General features: G+C 37.7%; 1 protein-coding gene across 2 annotated transcripts in view; it reads left to right on the top strand.

The window, feature by feature from the left end:
• The first annotated feature begins 1,359 nt into the window (after positions 1–1,359).
• Positions 1,360–18,225, top strand: part of zfyve9a (zinc finger, FYVE domain containing 9a) — a 29,503-nt gene continuing 12,637 nt past the window's right edge. The window contains exons 1-9 of one of the 2 annotated variants that reach the window (XM_067364117.1): positions 1,360–1,687; positions 10,135–10,234; positions 11,621–11,728; positions 12,712–14,183; positions 15,327–15,426; positions 15,802–15,978; positions 17,029–17,192; positions 17,320–17,428; positions 17,695–17,817. In XM_067364117.1, coding sequence (XP_067220218.1) covers positions 11,659–11,728; positions 12,712–14,183; positions 15,327–15,426; positions 15,802–15,978; positions 17,029–17,192; positions 17,320–17,428; positions 17,695–17,817 — 2,215 coding nt within the window. In that variant the 5' untranslated portion in view covers positions 1,360–1,687; positions 10,135–10,234; positions 11,621–11,658. Of the gene's footprint in view, positions 1,688–10,134; positions 10,235–11,620; positions 11,729–12,711; positions 14,184–15,326; positions 15,427–15,801; positions 15,979–17,028; positions 17,193–17,319; positions 17,450–17,694; positions 17,818–18,225 lie in introns of both variants that reach the window. The other variant, XM_067364116.1, reaches the window with a different exon arrangement.

Genomic DNA, 18,225 nt, shown 5'->3' with positions numbered 1-18,225 from the left:
AACTTACAGAAGATTGTTTACTGACTTTTCAGATTCTGGACTTCTATGATGAGGACAATGTATTTCTTTCATCTTTAAAATTTCTGGACACCTCATCAGTTATCATCACACATCATCATCAGGGCAAGCCTACCATGGCAGTCCGATGTAGAAGGTTATAGCGCCACCAAGTGACTATATTGCACACATACTCCATAACGAAACGGCATTAAAACGATTTTAATGAGTTAAGAATGTAAAATTATAAAAAAAATTGTATGAAAGGATTGAATACTGCGCATATATATATGCTTATACATTTGACTGAAAAATCTTATGCAGTATGCAGCTTATCACAATGAACACTAGGTGTCGCACTTGTCGAGAGTGAAACTCTAGGGGAAATGAAACAAATGTTAATAGCTCATGAATATTAATAGTTTCATGTTGATGTTGCTTGGTAACCATCCTGGAGCGTCCAATCACTTAATCTAATTATAATATCCTATTATAATATCCATGAGCCAAGCCTTCCACATCACAGTACGATTTTCTTAGGGTAGAGATGTATTTCTTCACCACAAATATACATTGTTTTCTGTTGACATTGCTGTCACGTTTAATATTTGTATTTATTTCTTAGATTCACTTTTGTATAAAGTAAATACCGTTGCTCATAATAATCCCTGCCTTTCAGGCCACTTTGTGCTACAGGCCCATGGTTAAGAGACTCTTTAAAAGGCCCATATCTCTGTTCATATAAACATCCCTTTGAGCACTAAATGCTTGAGCCCACATGTTTGAATATTAATAAACTGGAATGCTTTTGAATAAACAAATGGTGGCACTGCAGTAGTAAAATAACTGCAAATAACTAATTCAAACATCTCTAAAAGTTTAATACAATACAAAAACACAATTAAATAAAATGAACTACAATTACAAAAGACGATGAAAAGTTCAGGAATGCCAAAAATTCAGGAATTTTAACTATAAAGACATGTTTGCAGCATTGATTCAAAAAATTCAAAAAATGTAAAAAAAATTTCAAAAAATGTAAAAATGTATGAAACTGAATTTAAAGTCAGTTTCACAAGCTCTGTAACAAGATGTTTATTCCTTATTGCCTAAATGCCAATGTGAATCTAATCCTAGATAGACTTTCGTACAAATGCAAGTATTAAACATTTATGCCATTATGCATACAGTATTACAAAAGAAGAATTTGATCCCTAAATATGATAGTGTTGCATTGTAATGACGTCACGTGGACTCGGGTGCCGCCCCGCGGTAATGTTTCCTCTGGATCCAGAGGCACGGTGGTGTCACCCGCTGTGAAACGCTTACCACACAAGGTTACGAAACAGACGCCATCTTGGCTCAACTAAATCGCTAGCGTGGGAGTCTCACGCCACTTCGGCGTAGCTTGAGCCAAAATGTCCAACCCTTGCTGCAGTTCGTAGTAACCTTCTCTCCATTAAACGTTTGGGGGAGGGATATACGGGAGCTCTCGCGCAAACTACTTCTTCCTACACTTCTGAGGAGGTCTGGAAAATGGCCTAGCTGCTCCTGGAGATATCCTGCAGATGTCAAAGACATTATCGCTTATGACGCGAAGTGTGTTGGATTTAATCTGGGGAGTTACATGGCTGAATCGTGCGTGAAGATGATGGTAATGATGATGATGATGATGATGGGGATTCTACCGGTGAGTAAACGATTAACCCACAAACTGTTATTCGCTTATGACATCTGTGAGGTGTTTACTATAGAAACACAACAAATGCAGCATTTAATGCTACTTAAGAGATTGAAGACAGATCATTTGCGAGCGGTAAACTGACCTTTTTCTTTTTTGCCAAAGATTAATTTAGGCTCGCACATTTTTATCTTGTGTGTTCACATTTAAATCACTAAGATTAGCTTCTGACTGCTTTGTGAAGCGTGTAAAAATAGCTGGTAACGTTAATCAGGTTAGTAAACATGCAGTAGAGCGGGTTGTTTGACAGGCTAATGTTATTTAGCTAACGGTAATAGCGTCTTTAGAGACTGCAGAATGAACTTCAACAAACTCTAACTTTTGAATATGCTCCTAATACAAGTCCTCGCTGATACTTAATATATAATACTTAACTGGTTAGCAGTTAAAATATTAAAAAGTTTTTATGAAGTGCTAACTTTTTGTAGTACAACCACAGGGTTCATTGAAAGCTTGGGATGGAGTTGGGAATATAGTTTATCATGACCAACTGTTAAGAACCCATTATATTAATTGTATTATTATTATTATTATTTAAATGCAAGTCACATTACAAAAAATATATTAAAAATGTTTATATGGAGATTAGACTAGATTTTTCGTGATAGGGCATGAGTATATAGTCATCAAGGGTTTGGTACTTGTTGTCAGAGTGAATCAACACTTGAAATGCAGAAGTTAAAGTTACTCATTCAGCTTTCTAATGTGTGATTTAAGGCACTTGTTTGAGATTAATTTGGGAAAAGAGGAAATGATGCAGTGGAAGCTTTTTTAATCCAGTGAACCCAGTGACAGGTTGACAGATTCTCGCTTCCTTCAGCAACAGATTTCTCTGAGGTTGGCCCTGCTGTCCAAGACATCTGAGCTGCTTCTAATGCTCTTTCTTTTAAATATGACACTGATGCTGGAACAAAGGCTAGTTCCTTGTGCTATTTTCATTCTTCTGTGAGAGTAGATGAAAGTAAAATCTTGTAATAGAAATGTTTACTGTGATGTTCAAATTGCGAGAGACACTATGGCAGCTGTGAGCTCTAGTTCTACCTAGCTTCTGGAGCATCTCTGTTTTTTTCTTTACTTTATGCGGCTTTATGTTCAGGATGACTTATATGCAAAGCTCGGGTGAAATGCCACAGCAGGCCTTAAAGTTTATCCAGGCAGTAGCAAGAAAGTGACAGCGAAAGCATTCCTGGAGTGCGGAAGCAATCAAACTGAGCTTCCCGTCAACAGTCTTAGCGGCACAGTGTGCTGCAGAAAGATGCTTTGCAAAATGAACAATAACAGGAAGAAAGACTATTAAAATAAAATGTACAGTGAAATATCTCAACATTCCAGAGTCTTGCAAAAGTTAAGTCCAAACTGAACTGGTCACATGACATTATTAAAATTTAGGCGTTTGCATGTGAGGATAGTTTTTCTTGGGAATACAGGGAGTGCCGATAATGATCACATGAAGCCATTGTAGGAATGTGGTTATATATTACATGTTTAACTCTATGAAGCCTACAGTATCTGAGAAGTGTATTTGAGTATTGAGATGTGAATTTCTAAGGCCTCTAAATTCTTAACATAAGTCCAAACATTGCTGAAAAACCTGTTGAAAACAAGCCTTTTGCCCTCTGATTGTTCATACTTTTGTGGCAAGTAAAATACTACCTTTTAGGCTCGGTCGACATAAGTCCACATCAAGGGCACATATCGACCGCAGACGGGTTGTGAGTAGTTTTGGGTATTGTTTTAATTTTAGCAATACTGGTTCCAATATGGTTAAAAAAAACAAAAAAAACCCCATTAATTATACAAACAAACATTTTGATATCAAACACATTTGTTGTGTGTCTTTTTGCAAAGCATTCTGTTGCAGCTGAATACCATGAACAAAAACCAGTAACCTAAATAACAACTAACTAATAAACCAGACTAATATAAATTTCAAACATTATTAAAGAAAAGTATACAGCCAGTAAACAATAAGAACAAATAAGAAAATCAGCAGTAGCACAAATAAATACAACTGAACAAAGTTCAGAAATTAAAATCAATTATAAAATAACGCTGCATAGTTTTCTTTTTATTAGGTCTGGGTGATATAGCCAAATTATTACAATAAAATTTTTCACATCTGTCAATATTAATAATTATCACGATAAATGTCAAAAACTTTAAAGGCAAATGCTTTTTGCTCCCGAGTGAAAGTTGTATGAGCCAGACAGTTAATTGTGGTTTTAAACTACTTTTTTTTTTGTCAGAACATGAAAAACACTTGCCAAAAAGGTGAACATCTCACAAATCTGAGGTAGAATATTATAATAAAATATTTTTCTACATCAAAATATGCATGAATTAACTTTTTTTTCCTTAACAAAAGAAATATCCTAATAGAAAAATGAATGTCTTAGTTTCTGCATGTTCTTCTAACGGATGATAGTTTGTGTTGCCTGACTTTAATGATGTGCGTCTTCGACACTGTTTGCAGTGCAGGCTGCAATATTAATAATATTATGTGTTTTGTCTCAGAAATTCACATTTGACCGTAGCTTGTGTTGACAGTAGCAGTAGCTTGCGTTGGGATGTAGATGTAAATTTGTTTATTAACAAAAACATTAACACAAAAACTGAAACAACATAGGGTAAAATTCAAATATTCTGACTTTCATTTAGGACTCTACTTTTATTTAAATGAACCATTGGTCATCCATAGTATCATACTTTTTAGATCATGATAATCATAGGTAAAACCATGCACGCATATAGCATCTTACTAGTATAGTTATAGGTCTATATGGTTTCTATGGTATTTATTAAAAAAACAGTAGCCTAAATACGTTTTTACTATAGAAACAAATGCTATAGCTTAATAAGAAATAATACTTAATACATTATATTATTCCACTACTCCTTTAATACATGTCTACATTAATAATATAATAAAATTTGATTTGAATATTTCTGCCACAAAACCATGGTGCAGATCAGGGGTGGTCTGGCTGTCAGAAGCATCGGGAGTTTTCCCGGTGGGCGGTTGTACAATGTTAGTGTTCCTGTAGTAAATCCATAAATGATGGTGATTTGTAGATTGAAAAGTCTAACTGGGTCACTCATGGCACAGTGTTTCTTGTGTTTGTAAGTGCTGTTAAGAATGTCAGTGATGTTTCATCTGGTTTAAACTAGTTTTAATCATTAAGACATTCGTATTCTTAGTTGGATTCAAGTGCTTCTTACTGGATCTCACAGCGCTGTTTAGTGGTCACATGATCTAGACTGATCAGTGAGTAAATGCATTTGCTATAATAAGCTTGTGCTGTGCTGCCATTTGAACCGAGTGGATAAATGGTCTGTGTTCAAACGAGTAGTGTTGTTTCATTCCGCTTTTGCTGCATAAACTTTATAGCGAACATTTATTATACTTCTGTTATAGTTGTATCGAGGAAAATTATATTGCGATAATTATTATCGTTTTATCGCCCAGCCATATCCGTTATTCAGTCAAGATCAGTAAGTGATTTTCTTTCTTTTATTCTTTGATTAACATTAATGACACAGACAACAGTGGGTTTATTAGCCAGCTGTCACTTAGACCTATGCACGGATCCAAAATTGTTACACATGCGTTTTCTTTCTCAACTGTTTACGTTCACTTAAGACATAACTGACTGTTTATGAGGATATTTTGAAGAAGATGTGAGAGAGAACTCAGTACAGTATTCGTGCACTATATGAGAGGCGTCTTTTTGTGCACATGCTCTGGATGTGCCCTGCACAGAAAACAGCGTGCAAGTGCCGAATTGAGTTCTCTTTTATTGGTATGAAACAGCTTCACAAACAGTCTTTTCAATCACAGAGTATCATTATAACGGTGTTATAATTCAAATTATCACAGAAGTACTGGAATAGAAGTTTATAGTTCGGAAATAAACACCAATGAAAGTAACTTGACACTTATAACGATGGAGTCAATTACATCATTTCACCAGTAGGTGGCGACAAGCAACTGTTAAAAGTATTTGTCATTGAATTGTTTAGCCAAGAGATCCTTCAAAAACCTTGATTCATTCAGTAATGAAACAAGTGAAGTATTTATGTAACATTGAAGTCTTTATGTAATGCAAATAACATTCTGTCAGAACTTAAAGTAAATTACGCTATTTTGTTTAGTTGTTTATTCAGAATCATGGGAGAATCGTGATCTCTGTAAAAAAAATAAAAAAAAAAAAATAAAAATTGTGATTCTCAATTTATATACAATCGTGCATCTCTACTATATGAGCCACAAATGCCTGAAGTATAAAAAAATTATACAAAAAATAAAACTCGTATGCAACTTTTTAATGGATTTAAAAAATATATTTTATCTAAAGTTTAAATAACTTTTCTCAATAATCCTTCAATAATTTTTCTTACTATTATTTCTTATGTCAGGCTTTATAGGATTAAGTCAGGAACATTAAGAAAAAGCCATAAGACATGAAGAACAACTTTTTTAATTTTATTTTTTTATAGCAGATCTACAAAACTGTGTAAGAAGGTGTGGCATATGTTGTGTCTCTTTCCCAACAGGTTTGTTATGTAACAACACATTGGCTGAAATAAAATGAGGTGATTATGTGATTACGCACAGTCACTATATTCTGTTTGCCTGTCACTCCTTTTTTCTTGATGTGAATCTCTACCTGTTTACAAAAACACAATGTTTACCTCTGGTCTAAATGAATATGTTAGTTCAGTGGAGCCAAATATTCCTCAAATTTTCCACTTCTTGGCAATCCCAAAAGGATTACAAATTGCTTTCAAATGTCTGGATGTTAAACCGTATTACTCATAGGTTTACAGGTGTAAAAATACAGCACCTTTGTTGAAACTGACTGTGCATGTATTATTCAGAGAATCTACAAAGTAATTAAATCTTAATCAGACATGGTCCCTGGTTTCACTAGTCGCAACCAGCTTGTCTCCTAAACATTTTGTGTTTATAGTTGCTTTAAAAAGCAATTTAAACAAGCAAAGTTTAACTATGCACTATACATTAAGTCTATAGTGGATTATGCAGTGCTCCTTGTTAGCTGTGCGAAAACAAAGCTTTTTGTATTTCAGATTGGGTGGAGTCACAGTGCAGTTTAATGGAAACTTTATGGGTTTGTTGCTGCGCTGCCAGTCATCTATAGCAACGATTGTGGATTGTAATTAAAGACTTGCATTTGTAATCACAACCCATTCAGTTGGCTGTTGAGGCTTTGGGGATTTTACTCCTGATGCAAAGAGTTTGGTTAGCTGGCTTTAAAATATTGTGTGATATCTTGCAAGTTTCTACATGTCCCAAAATATATAAAATTGAAAGGTTCTTCTAAAGTAACACAATTGAACAGATCATGTTTTTTTTCTTATACTAAGAAAAAAAATATTTTCTTGTAACATGTGATCATGTAGCTACTAAATGACAAAGCACCTTCCAACACTCTAATTACAGGGACAGTCCCACAAGACATTCATGTTGGCAGTGAACTTGATTTTTTGGTACAGTATAAACAGAATGTGATTGTAAACTCCGTAACCCTTCACATCCTCGCTCAAACTTACTTTGTTAGATCAGGAGCTTTTGTGCAACAGTTGCTTCCATCAGCCCATAGCTGGACAGTTGGTATATTTTCAGAGTGATAATTGCTATTTTTCAGCCATGAGATTTAGTTGTGGTCCTTCATTCTACTTGTGTGATAGTGATGTCAGATGTAGGATAGATGTAATCTTTATGATCAGAACCACCTATGAGCCATTCTTCTGACCTTTTTTTTTTTTGGCCATAAATAAGCAATATTATATGAGCAAGAATTAGGGTTGCATGATATTGGAAAAAACTGACATTGCGATATTTTGTTTTTCCTGCTATATGCAGGGCTTGACATTAAACATCCGCTAACCCTCCAAATCAAATGAGTGTGGATTTCAGCAGTGGTGTGTAACGCAGTCACTCTTACTAGCCTCTTTCGGCGGGTTGAATTTTACATATACACATTTTTGCAATTGTGGTCTTTTAAAAAGGCATCTGAATTAATAAACTAAGTGAAATGTAGTGTTGTCAAAAATTATTTTTTTTTTCAAAAGAAATCAATCCTGAAATATCTGAAATGCTTCCGATACTTATTATCCGATGAATAGATACACAATAGCAGCTGCACTTTCGCTCTTTCATCTCTCCGACAGCGAGTGTTGACACACAAACCCGCCTCCCCTCACTCACTGGTTTTGCTCCGGTTGTTTGTTTCTCGTTGGATTGTGCGTATTGTGCATAATTTTACTCATTCACTCAGATTTTGTGCTTACACTCGAAGTGCACGTGCATAAAGCCGCCTCAGTGATAAATTGAGTCTTTTTCGCTGCTTACTGCACTTAAACAGCAAATACACACAAAATAATGTCAAAATGCAGGTCTTGGTGAGAATTCAGGTAAACACAGAAAGTTATGTTTAAGTGAATGTTAACAACAGTTGAGAAAGAAAATGCATGTGTAACAGTATAAAGGATCTGTGCTTAAGGTCCATATATATATATATATATTAGTGCTTCCCACAGGTTTGAAATATACTTGCTGTGGTAGCTGGGCGAAAATTCCTCCTATTATCCTAATGGTCTACTACATGTGACAAACAAATAATGCGTGGTTGTTTTTTTTGTTTGTTTTTTTTAACAGTATTTTTATTTATTGAAATTAAGTTTAATTACATAGTATACTATTACATTTAATTACATACTAATATTATGCATTATTATGCATTGTAAATTATGCAAAATTGCAGCATTTAAATGGTTCTCCTTTTCCTATGTTCTCCTTGCTGTCATATAGTGTCTCTCTCAGTGAATGGGACACAGATTTTACTAGTAAAATTTATAAAATGAATAATATAGGTGTCAAATAATGTTCTTTGTTTTTTCTTCCTGTGGGGGAGACTACAATAATTTACTATGAATTAAATGGAAATCAAATTAAATACAATTTATTGTGTAATCAAAATACCAATAATGCCCAAACGAAAAAGAAAAAACTTTTAATTACTTTGACTTTTGACTACTGACTTTTAATTATAAACAACCCCGAAATACACCGGGACTCTTATTTTGAAATGTCTGTACTATTGCAGGCTGATCCTTCAGATTCTTACAACCGTATAAAACATTTTATATAAAGGCCATGAAGTAGACATTGTAATAATTCATCAACTTGAGTTCATTAGCAATCACTTTGCATAATTCTGCGCTTTTCACTGATTGTGAATCACTTTGAAGGAGTCTGAACATAGAGTCTGAAGCGCTGTTGCGCCTTGTGACTTCGCAAAATGCAGCGCCCGTGGGAATGTCAGCGGGAGTAAACAGTTCTGATGCACACATAACTAGCAGGTACGAAACGACTAGCTATTCGATTGCGGATGATTTCATTATCTTGCGCGGATATAAAAGTATAAGAGGATAAAAAGAATAAAAGCAAAAATGTGTCTCCAAATATACTTGGGTGGCCGTTATTATACGTGGGCAAGCCTGCCCAAGTAAAGTCTATGTGTGGGAAGCACTGATATATATATATATATATATATATATATATATATATATATATATATATATATATATATATATATATATATATATATATATATATATATTAAACAATTTCAGCAGTTGATTTGAATAGCTGTAATTGGAAAGAACTAATTTTAGAATGATTGGGATGATTTTGTAGGAGAGTGCATCTGCACATTCAGTCAGGCATATTCAAGGACCTTAACTAATGCTTGTAGCCAAAAGAATTGTTGTATAGTGTATTTTTTTTCTTTCTTTTATAGTTCATTCCCTCTTTATTACCATTTACTTTAATAATGTTTTCTGGTCTAAAGGGATATCAGATGTTAATTCTAACACACAGCGGAAAAGAGAGCAAATGCGTAATCAGGGGTCCTGTTCCCCAACCTCACTTAAGCGGTTTGCATGACTGTGTTTCTTATTCCCCTCTACCCTGTCGTCTTAGCTTTGTGCTGACAGTGTGGCAAAGCATGCATTTTTAACTAAGCATAAAATGTGTCTAGTCTGCTACTTTCAGAACCCTCTGCAGCACACTCATTCTTATGTGAGACCGGCCCACACCGTTACCCACTTTGGCAGTGACAACCTATCCTCCAATGTAACAGAGGCAGCCACAACTTTGTCCATCTTCAAAGCTCAGCAAGTTACTGGAAGTGGAATTGCTCAAATTTTAATGATAGCAGGTTAACTGGAAGATTTTGGTTTTATTTGGACCTCAAGGGTATTAACATGAGGCATCCATTTAGCATAAGGCTGAATCAGACATGACAGGGATAATTCAAACCAGTAGAGTTTGTATGTCTTTAGTGAAATCTTATCATCCTGTTCTGTTTCAGGTTTGGCTGTCCAATGTGTGTGAGACTGGATGAGACAAGGGCTCTATCAGGAGCCTTTGTGCAGATTGACCTGCAGTTACTGAAGAGGACCTCTGGGCAGGTGAAAATTATTAATCATGTATATTTCTTGTATGTGATCTGAGTTTACTGATTGGTTCAAATTAATGTTTAATAAAGATTAATTTTTTTCAAAAAACACATTTTTATACACCCACTCCTCTCTGCTATCATTTGATGTGCACAGCAACTAACTCTTGTGATATGAATCGCCATCGATATTGAACGCGATATTGCGTGGCTTATCAGTGAACTACGGCTCTGTCTATTAAATGCCGCTTCATTTGAAAGCAGGTGATGGCGATTTAGCGGCAATCAGGGAACCGGCTTTACTGACGAAATGCGCGTGACAAAAGCATTCGATATATCGCCCAGCCCTATTTGTAACATAATGTGTTTTTGTACAGTCAATTATTAGCAACAAACAATGTTAAACCATCAAAGTTACATGTTTATTGCTTATGAATTTCCCAGATTTTATATACCAGGAGGTTTCAAGATTTTTCGTGGCAAGGAGCCCTAAACAATCCCCTTGTGAGATAAATTTTTTTATTAGGCTTACATTATAATATAATAAAATATAATATAATATTTAAGTATTTAAACTGATATACAGTATTATATCAGTTTAAATGCTTCCATTTGTTTTAATATATTATAAAGTGAAAACAAACTGAAGCATTTAAACAGATCTGATAGCTAAATATTTTTAAGAAAAAGTGAACGTTAACTCTTTTATAGTTATCTAAACATCAACCACACACAAAAAACTATTTAAACGGAGGTATATCACTGATGTATTTTGAGTTTGCAAGCTACACCTGTGGTGGGTGTTTGATTATAAAGAGTTTTGTTAGCATTATGTGCCCATCATCCGTTATTTCCACCACTTTTCATTAAAACATGACGTTTTATTTCACATTTCTTTTTGTTTCGCGTTGCCTCTCATATTGAGGTATTTAGTCTGCAAACATGACAGTATTCTTACCGTGACTGATTTGGCTCAGGGCCAGCCAGCTCACACGCGCTCAGTCGTTCTTTCTATGAAACCTATAAACCACATTCACCGGTTCTAACTCTATAGCAACAATAACTCTATAGCAGTTGTCCAAGCACTGTAATTGTTTCTCATTTAAACTACTACAATCAAATGGATTTCCCCACACATGGTTTTCATGTCTTTTCTCTGCACGGAAAATATTTTTTTCTGCGTGGCCGTGGCCGTGCACGTGCACAGCTTACAGGGAACATTGGTCCTAAGCATCACAATATATTACTTTTTATTGATTCTGATATGCAAGCAGACTCTAGAAGATTTTCACAGTTCACTGTACTTGTATAAGGTTTTAATTTGTCAGCAGTCTGTGTTCCTGTGCATGTGGAAAGTATTGTATTTATGTGCTTATGAAAAAGGCAACTTCCCTTTCAGGTTCACACATCACTTGGCAGGGTGGAGTTTCTTGACCCATGGAGAATTACTTCCAGGCTGAGGCCTTTAACCTGGACAAGGTGCTGGATGAATTTGAACAGAATGAAGGTAAGAGAACTGCTAACTTGCAAAACTTTGAAAGAATAAAGCACTAGCTCTGACAGTCATAGATGTTCTGAGGCTGTAAAACAGAACAAAAGATATTCAAAGTCTCAGCACGTTTACATGTCTTCAGATAACCCACTTGGTCAGGTGAATTAGAGTACAATGAACTGAACGCAGAGTAACACAGGTGCTGATATAAATAGAACAAATGTTTGGCACTGTCTCTTGAGTCGAGCTGCCCACAGCATGGCTAGCACAAGCAGGTAGCTGTGCTGGTGGCAACAGTCTGTGGTGTAAATGGGGTCAATTGAATTAGCATTTCCCCTCAGGACTTCTGCCTCTCCCTGATTTTCCTGAACACTGTTTAATTGGTGTCACACAGTCAAGCACATGTAATTTACAAGGTTAAAGGTTGTATGTGCATTTTGAATTATAGCAGGAAATTGTAATTAGTATAATTTTGATCACGATTTTGGGATATGTGGACAACAGATCCTGGTGCACAGCCACATAAAATTGACTTTGGAATTTATTGATTGCTTTGTCCTGTTTGTCACAAAGAACATTAAAAGCTACACAGACTTGCCTCACACACAGCCACCCTCTTAGTGACGCCATTGAACTGTGGAATGAATGTACATCCCCTCTCAGACACTAATCTTGACAGATTAATGGGGGTGAAAGGAGACTTAAAACTATTAAACGGCCCCAGAAGAAAGCTGAATAGAGAGGGAGAGCAGTGTGAGTTTGTGTCTGCTTGATCACGCTTGGATGTATGTAAGAGAAAGGGAATGCCTGCCCACATTCCAAAGCATTGATGTGTCAGTTTGACAGATGGATCCCAAGGCAATGACCAGATTGGCCCACTTCCTCAACATTTTCCAATCTAGCCTGACCTCATTTCTCAATTTATCTTCTGTTTGTTTCGATCTTCTCAAAAAGGAAGCTAATGAGCTCTTTTTTTTTTCTTTTTTTCACCCTTTTAGATGAAACGGACACGCCGACTCTCTCGGATGCCAAGTGGACTCAGATTCTGGCCCCGCCATCACACCTCCTTTCCCTGAATCCAGCACTGACCCACTCTGACCTCAGCCCAAGGGACAGCCCTATCAGCTTCAAGCCTCTTCTGGATGCCCAGATGTCAGATGGCCCCTCTTTGGCTGAGGTCACCAGGTTAGAGGGGAAACAGGGGCTGGGGCAACAGCCAGAGGGCAGGAGTGAAGAACGGCCGGCAGATGTTCATAGTCCCCCTCTGCCCCAGCCCAACATTGGCAAGCTGGTGAGCACTGATGGGCAGTTGGCAGACTTGCCGGCCTCCAGCAGCGTGGTGCTGGAAAACGGCTATCCAGCTAGTCCTGGACATAGCGGCCAGTCTGATGTCCTTCTAGCCAATGAAGATGAGACAAGTCAAGCTGTTACAGATCAGCAAAGTGTTAAGGACAATTGTGAGCTTAAGATGGAGCGGAATGGTACCGATGAGGGAGGAAGTGGTGCTGGTCATGATGAACCTGGGAATAGGTCACCTGTTTTAAAGAACGGTGTTAAGATACAGGCAATCAAGCCTGAAGGTGGTTCACCTGTCCATGAGGTCAGAATGAGGGACTGTAATCTGGTATTTCCAGAAGGAAGTAATCCCCAGAAAGGGGAAGCAGTATTGCACAAATCAGTGAATGGTGATGGAGAACTGGATTTTGAGAGGGAGAATCATGAGGGTGTCTTTCAGAATGGTGGACTGGTCGAGAATGAAAGTATAGGGAAAAATACCTGGGCGTTAGATCAGGAAGAGAAAGAGAAAACGCTAGAGAATGACCACAAAGGGATTCACGGAGCCTCTGAATCATCAGGGGCGGAGAAGTCCCTGTCCAATGGTCTGATTGTGGATCTTGATGGAGATGCACACAGCCAGCCAGCAGTCCCTTCAAAGGAGGACTCTGTGATGGAAGAAAAAGAAATGGAGGAGAGCAAACAAGAGTGTTGTGATCCAGTTCGAGGACTGGAATCTGGCAGAACTGGCAAACTCAACAACAGCAGACTACAGCCTGTCAGCGTTCCCTATGGTGGTGCCCGCCCAAAACAGCCTGTCAGTCTGAAGCTGCAGATTCCCCAGCCTCTCTCGAGCCAAGTTAAGAATGAATTTGGCTCTACTGGCAAGAACAAGAACCTGGAGCCACAGAGTATGACAGGAGTCCTTGAGACATCTTGTGGAATAACCGAGTCTGGGGTTGTTCGAATGAATGGAGAGCAGGGAGATGGCTCTTCAGGCTTACTCATCCCATCTGAGAGTCCAGACAATGATCTCCAGGCAGGCCAGCAGGGAGCCTTCTCTAAGAAACCCTTCAGCTCCTTGGGGGAAGTGGCTCCTGTTTGGGTTCCTGACTCTCAAGCACCCATTTGCATGAAGTGCGAGGTCAAGTTCACTTTCACTAAAAGAAGACATCACTGTCGGGCTTGTGGCAAGGTAAAGCTTTTTGTTCATTATTGAGTGGTGTTTTTATTCAAATTCCTAATCCAAGTATTTAACTAAACAAGCAGTAACTCTGTGTGGTATATTAAATCGTGCAGCTTTTTGAGAAGTGGTGTGATGCTACTTTTTTAGCAATCAGGCTTATATTAAACTTTGGCTCTTTTAACTTGGCTCTCTTTCTAGGTTTCAGGCAATTTTTGGTAACTACTAAAAATACCCTAGCAACCACATAGCAACATGTTTAAAAGCCTCTCATTACACCTTAATAACCGCATAGCACAGCACTGGCAACAGGCCGCAACATCCTTGCATTGTGGCAGTGAGTTTTGCATAGGCAAGCAGCACTCCTCAGAAATTAAAGATCAATTTAATGTTGGCTCAAGTTGGAAGCTCAAGTGGAATATAAGCTTGTCTCTCCTGCTGCAGACCAATTCGTTTTTAGTTTATCTCATGATGTTGTAACTATTTAATATAACGTTTTGATAGCCATAACACTTTACGGCTGGCATCCACTAGAGTTTCAGGCAATTTTTAGTCATAAGCTTAATTCGTTTTATCTGTCATATCCCTCTTCTATTCTTGATCCGTAAATACGACAGACCCTCAACAGAAGAGGGTAAGATTTCAGGAAAAGTAGTTGCGTGTGACATCCTCGACCAGAATCAAACTGTTCTGAGTCAGCTAGTGGGATGCTGCAGTACAGTGAGAGAGCAGAATTTCAAGGAAGTATGGGTAATTGTCGGGCAGCTCTAAACCTGTAAAGCTGTCAGATTCCTTTAGGGAGAAATGGTTGTCGATGCAGCACTCAAAAATAACTGCAAGACTGCTGGAATAATGCCTTAATTTCCCTTGGTGATAAACTGCTGCATCGGTGATGACATTTTCACAGACATGGGCTGGAAAGAACAATTGGAAAGAACTGAGTGAAAATGAAATGTAGCTGTGGTGTAAAATTGTTTAATCTGACAGAACTGATCGTTCTAGACCATGTCCTTGTCCTGGGAACTGGTTCACAAGTTATGACTGATTCATTTAGTTTCTTTCCATTGTTTTATTATATCTCATTTATTATGTCTTATTTTTTGGTATGGATAGTTTTTATCAAAGCAAATGTGTTTGTGATGTGTGTCTGGCCAGGTGTTCTGTGCTGCTTGTTGTAGTCTGAAAAGCAGACTGATGTACATGGACAGGAAAGAAGCAAGGGTTTGTGTTACCTGCCACCGTGCACTCTTGAATGGTGAGTGATATGAAACTCATAGGAATAGTTATAAATTTCCCTCTACAGGCTGGGAGTTTTTGTACCTCAGTTTCCCCAAATTGAATCACTTAACAGAAGGTTAACGTAGTTACATTTCACCCTTTTTAATTTTTAAAATGGTGCTAATGTACTGTAGTTTTCATTAAAACATAATCTTTATGGTGAGTTTTTGTTCAGTTAAGTTAATTTGAAGCCTCTCTGCAGGACATTTTTCCAAGATTTTAAGGATTATAAAGAACAGAATAACTTTGTTTCTAAGTAGCTTTATACAGAAGTAAGCACTTCTGTAGAGAAGTAACACTTAAAATTAGGGTTTTACTGTGTATAACCAGATTCTTTGAACTCACTCATTAGCTCAAGCATGGGAGAACATGGGAGGTGGTTGCAACCAGAGTCCAAATCCCAACAACCCAGCTGAGTACTGCTCCACAATTCCCCCATTGCAGCAAGCCCAGGCATCAGGAGCACTCAGCACCCCACCACCAACAGTCATGGTGCCTGTTGGTGTCCTTAAACAACCAGGGTCTGAAGGTATAGTCTGTAGGATATTGCCAAGATAAATGTTGTTCATTTGTAGATTGTGGATTTTTTGTGCTTTTCAGCAGTGTTCAAATTGTGTCAGGGCTCTTTGTGGGTCCTCAACCCCTAGACTTCATTCTTGGTCTGTTTGGGGGGAGCTTCACTTAACCTAACCCAGTGGTTCCCAACCCTGTTCCTGGAGTACCACCAACTCACACATTTTGATGTCTCTCTTGTCTAACACACATATTTGAGGTCTTAGAGCTGATGAGATGAAAGTTCAGTACTGGGTACTCCAGGGCCAATATTAGGAACCACTGCCCAAACCTAATTGTGCACTAATCGTAATTTCCTAAAATTCTACCATTTGACTCCCCTTCATGTCATTCCAAACCTGTTTTGTGGAACTTAAAAGAAAATATTTTAAGAAATGTCTCTCTCAGCTTTTTTTTGTTAGGCAATAGTCAACAAAACACTTTAGGGCTGTCACGGTGTCAGATTTTTACTACATGATTATAGTGGCAATAACAATCATTTCCTCCGCCATGACTTTGTTCAACAGTAGTAGCTTCACATTGTGTTGTTGTTGTCTTTTTTTCTTTTCTTTTTTTTATGGTGCACTACTGCCACCTAGCAATATTTCAGTTTTTAAATATCATGGTTATCATCAATACCAGTATAATGTGACACCCCTAGTTACAAATATTCTTTACAATATCTTCTTTTGTGTTTCACAGAAGAAAGTCATACAGATTTGAAACAACATGAGCATGAGTAAATGATGACAGAATTTTCATTTTTGTGAACTCTCCCATTAACACAGAGATAATATAGTATCTTAAGCGCTTTACAGGTGCTTACAGGTGCAAATAAGTTTCAGATCACTGATGAAAAATTGGATAAAAAAAAATCACATTATGTCAAAAGAGTAATTTGACCATTTTTTTGTTTGTTCTTATATGTGACAGGTGCCTTAACTCTAAACACTGCTTTTTAGGCTGTTTATCATTTAAAGTCCAGAGTTAGCTGTTCTCAAGCCTCACCGTGTGCGTATACTTCCAGGTACTCTTCCTCGAGAGCAAAGAAGGGTTTGGTTTGCTGACGGTATTCTACCCAACGGGGAAACTACAGAGTCTTCTAAAGGGCCGCCGGCAAACCCCAACCCCTCACAGCCTGTGGCAACATCCCAAAGCTCAAACAAATCCTCAGGAGCCAATGCTTCTGAGGTGACAATTTACTTTGCTCCATTTCAATTCCATTTTTCAGGCATAGGCTCATTTCGATCATGGTGCTTATCCTGAGACAGTCATGTTATGTTACAGTCATGAATTTGTGTCTTTTCTGCTGCTGCAGACGGCCCGTGCCACTGGAGCCTCGACCGCCAGCCCTGTGGGCAGCTCTCTCAGTCTGATCCCAGAGGACGGACTTCCTCCCATCCTCATCTCCACAGGCGTCAAAGGAGGTACGGGAGGCCACATCACAGGTGCTTGCCCATCCTCACCATTCAGCTGCCTCCACTCTTCTAAATATGAGTATTAGTGCTTGTTTGTGCTTGTCTGTGTGCATGTATCTATGTTTCTGCTTTTGTCTCCACCACTCATGCTAAGGGAGGGCTTTCATGGGGTTGGTTCCTCATCTGGGTTGTACCATGAGAGGAAAGTGAACAGAAACTGTCATGGACCAGTTTGTTGCTAGTTACATTAATGATATTGTTTGTCTTGTCTGCAGACTATGCTGTGGAGGAAAGACCTTCTGAGATTGTGCTGATGCAGCAGCTTGAGGAGGGTGGCCCTGATCCCCTCGTGTTTGTCCTCAATGCCAACCTGCTGGCCATGGTCAAACTGGTCAATTGTGAGTGAGCCACTACTTTCTAGAGGTTCTCTTCAGTTTAGATTTAATATAATGCTAATGGAGTGATTTTTTTTGAAAAATGCTAATTCATGGGTGTTTCTTTATCTATGGGCATGTTAGGCCCAGTAGACATTTCGTAGTATTATCAAATTGAAAACACTTCTGCTGCATACATTTGTTTTGGAAACCGTGATACATTTTTGTTACATTTTTCAGGAAAGTTCAAAAGAACAGCAAGTATGTGAAATTGACATTTTTTGTAACATTATAAATGTCTTTTTGATCCGTTAAATGCATCCTTGTTGAATTAAAGTATACATTTTTTCAAAAACAAACTTTCTTACTGACCCCAAACTTTTGAACGGTAATGTATATAAAACATTTACACACAATACATATTTAAATGGT

Source organism: Chanodichthys erythropterus, chromosome 16, assembly GCF_024489055.1.
Source record: "Chanodichthys erythropterus isolate Z2021 chromosome 16, ASM2448905v1, whole genome shotgun sequence".
Classification (NCBI taxonomy): domain Eukaryota; kingdom Metazoa; phylum Chordata; class Actinopteri; order Cypriniformes; family Xenocyprididae; genus Chanodichthys; species Chanodichthys erythropterus.
This window is presented reverse-complemented; position numbering and strand designations above follow the sequence as displayed.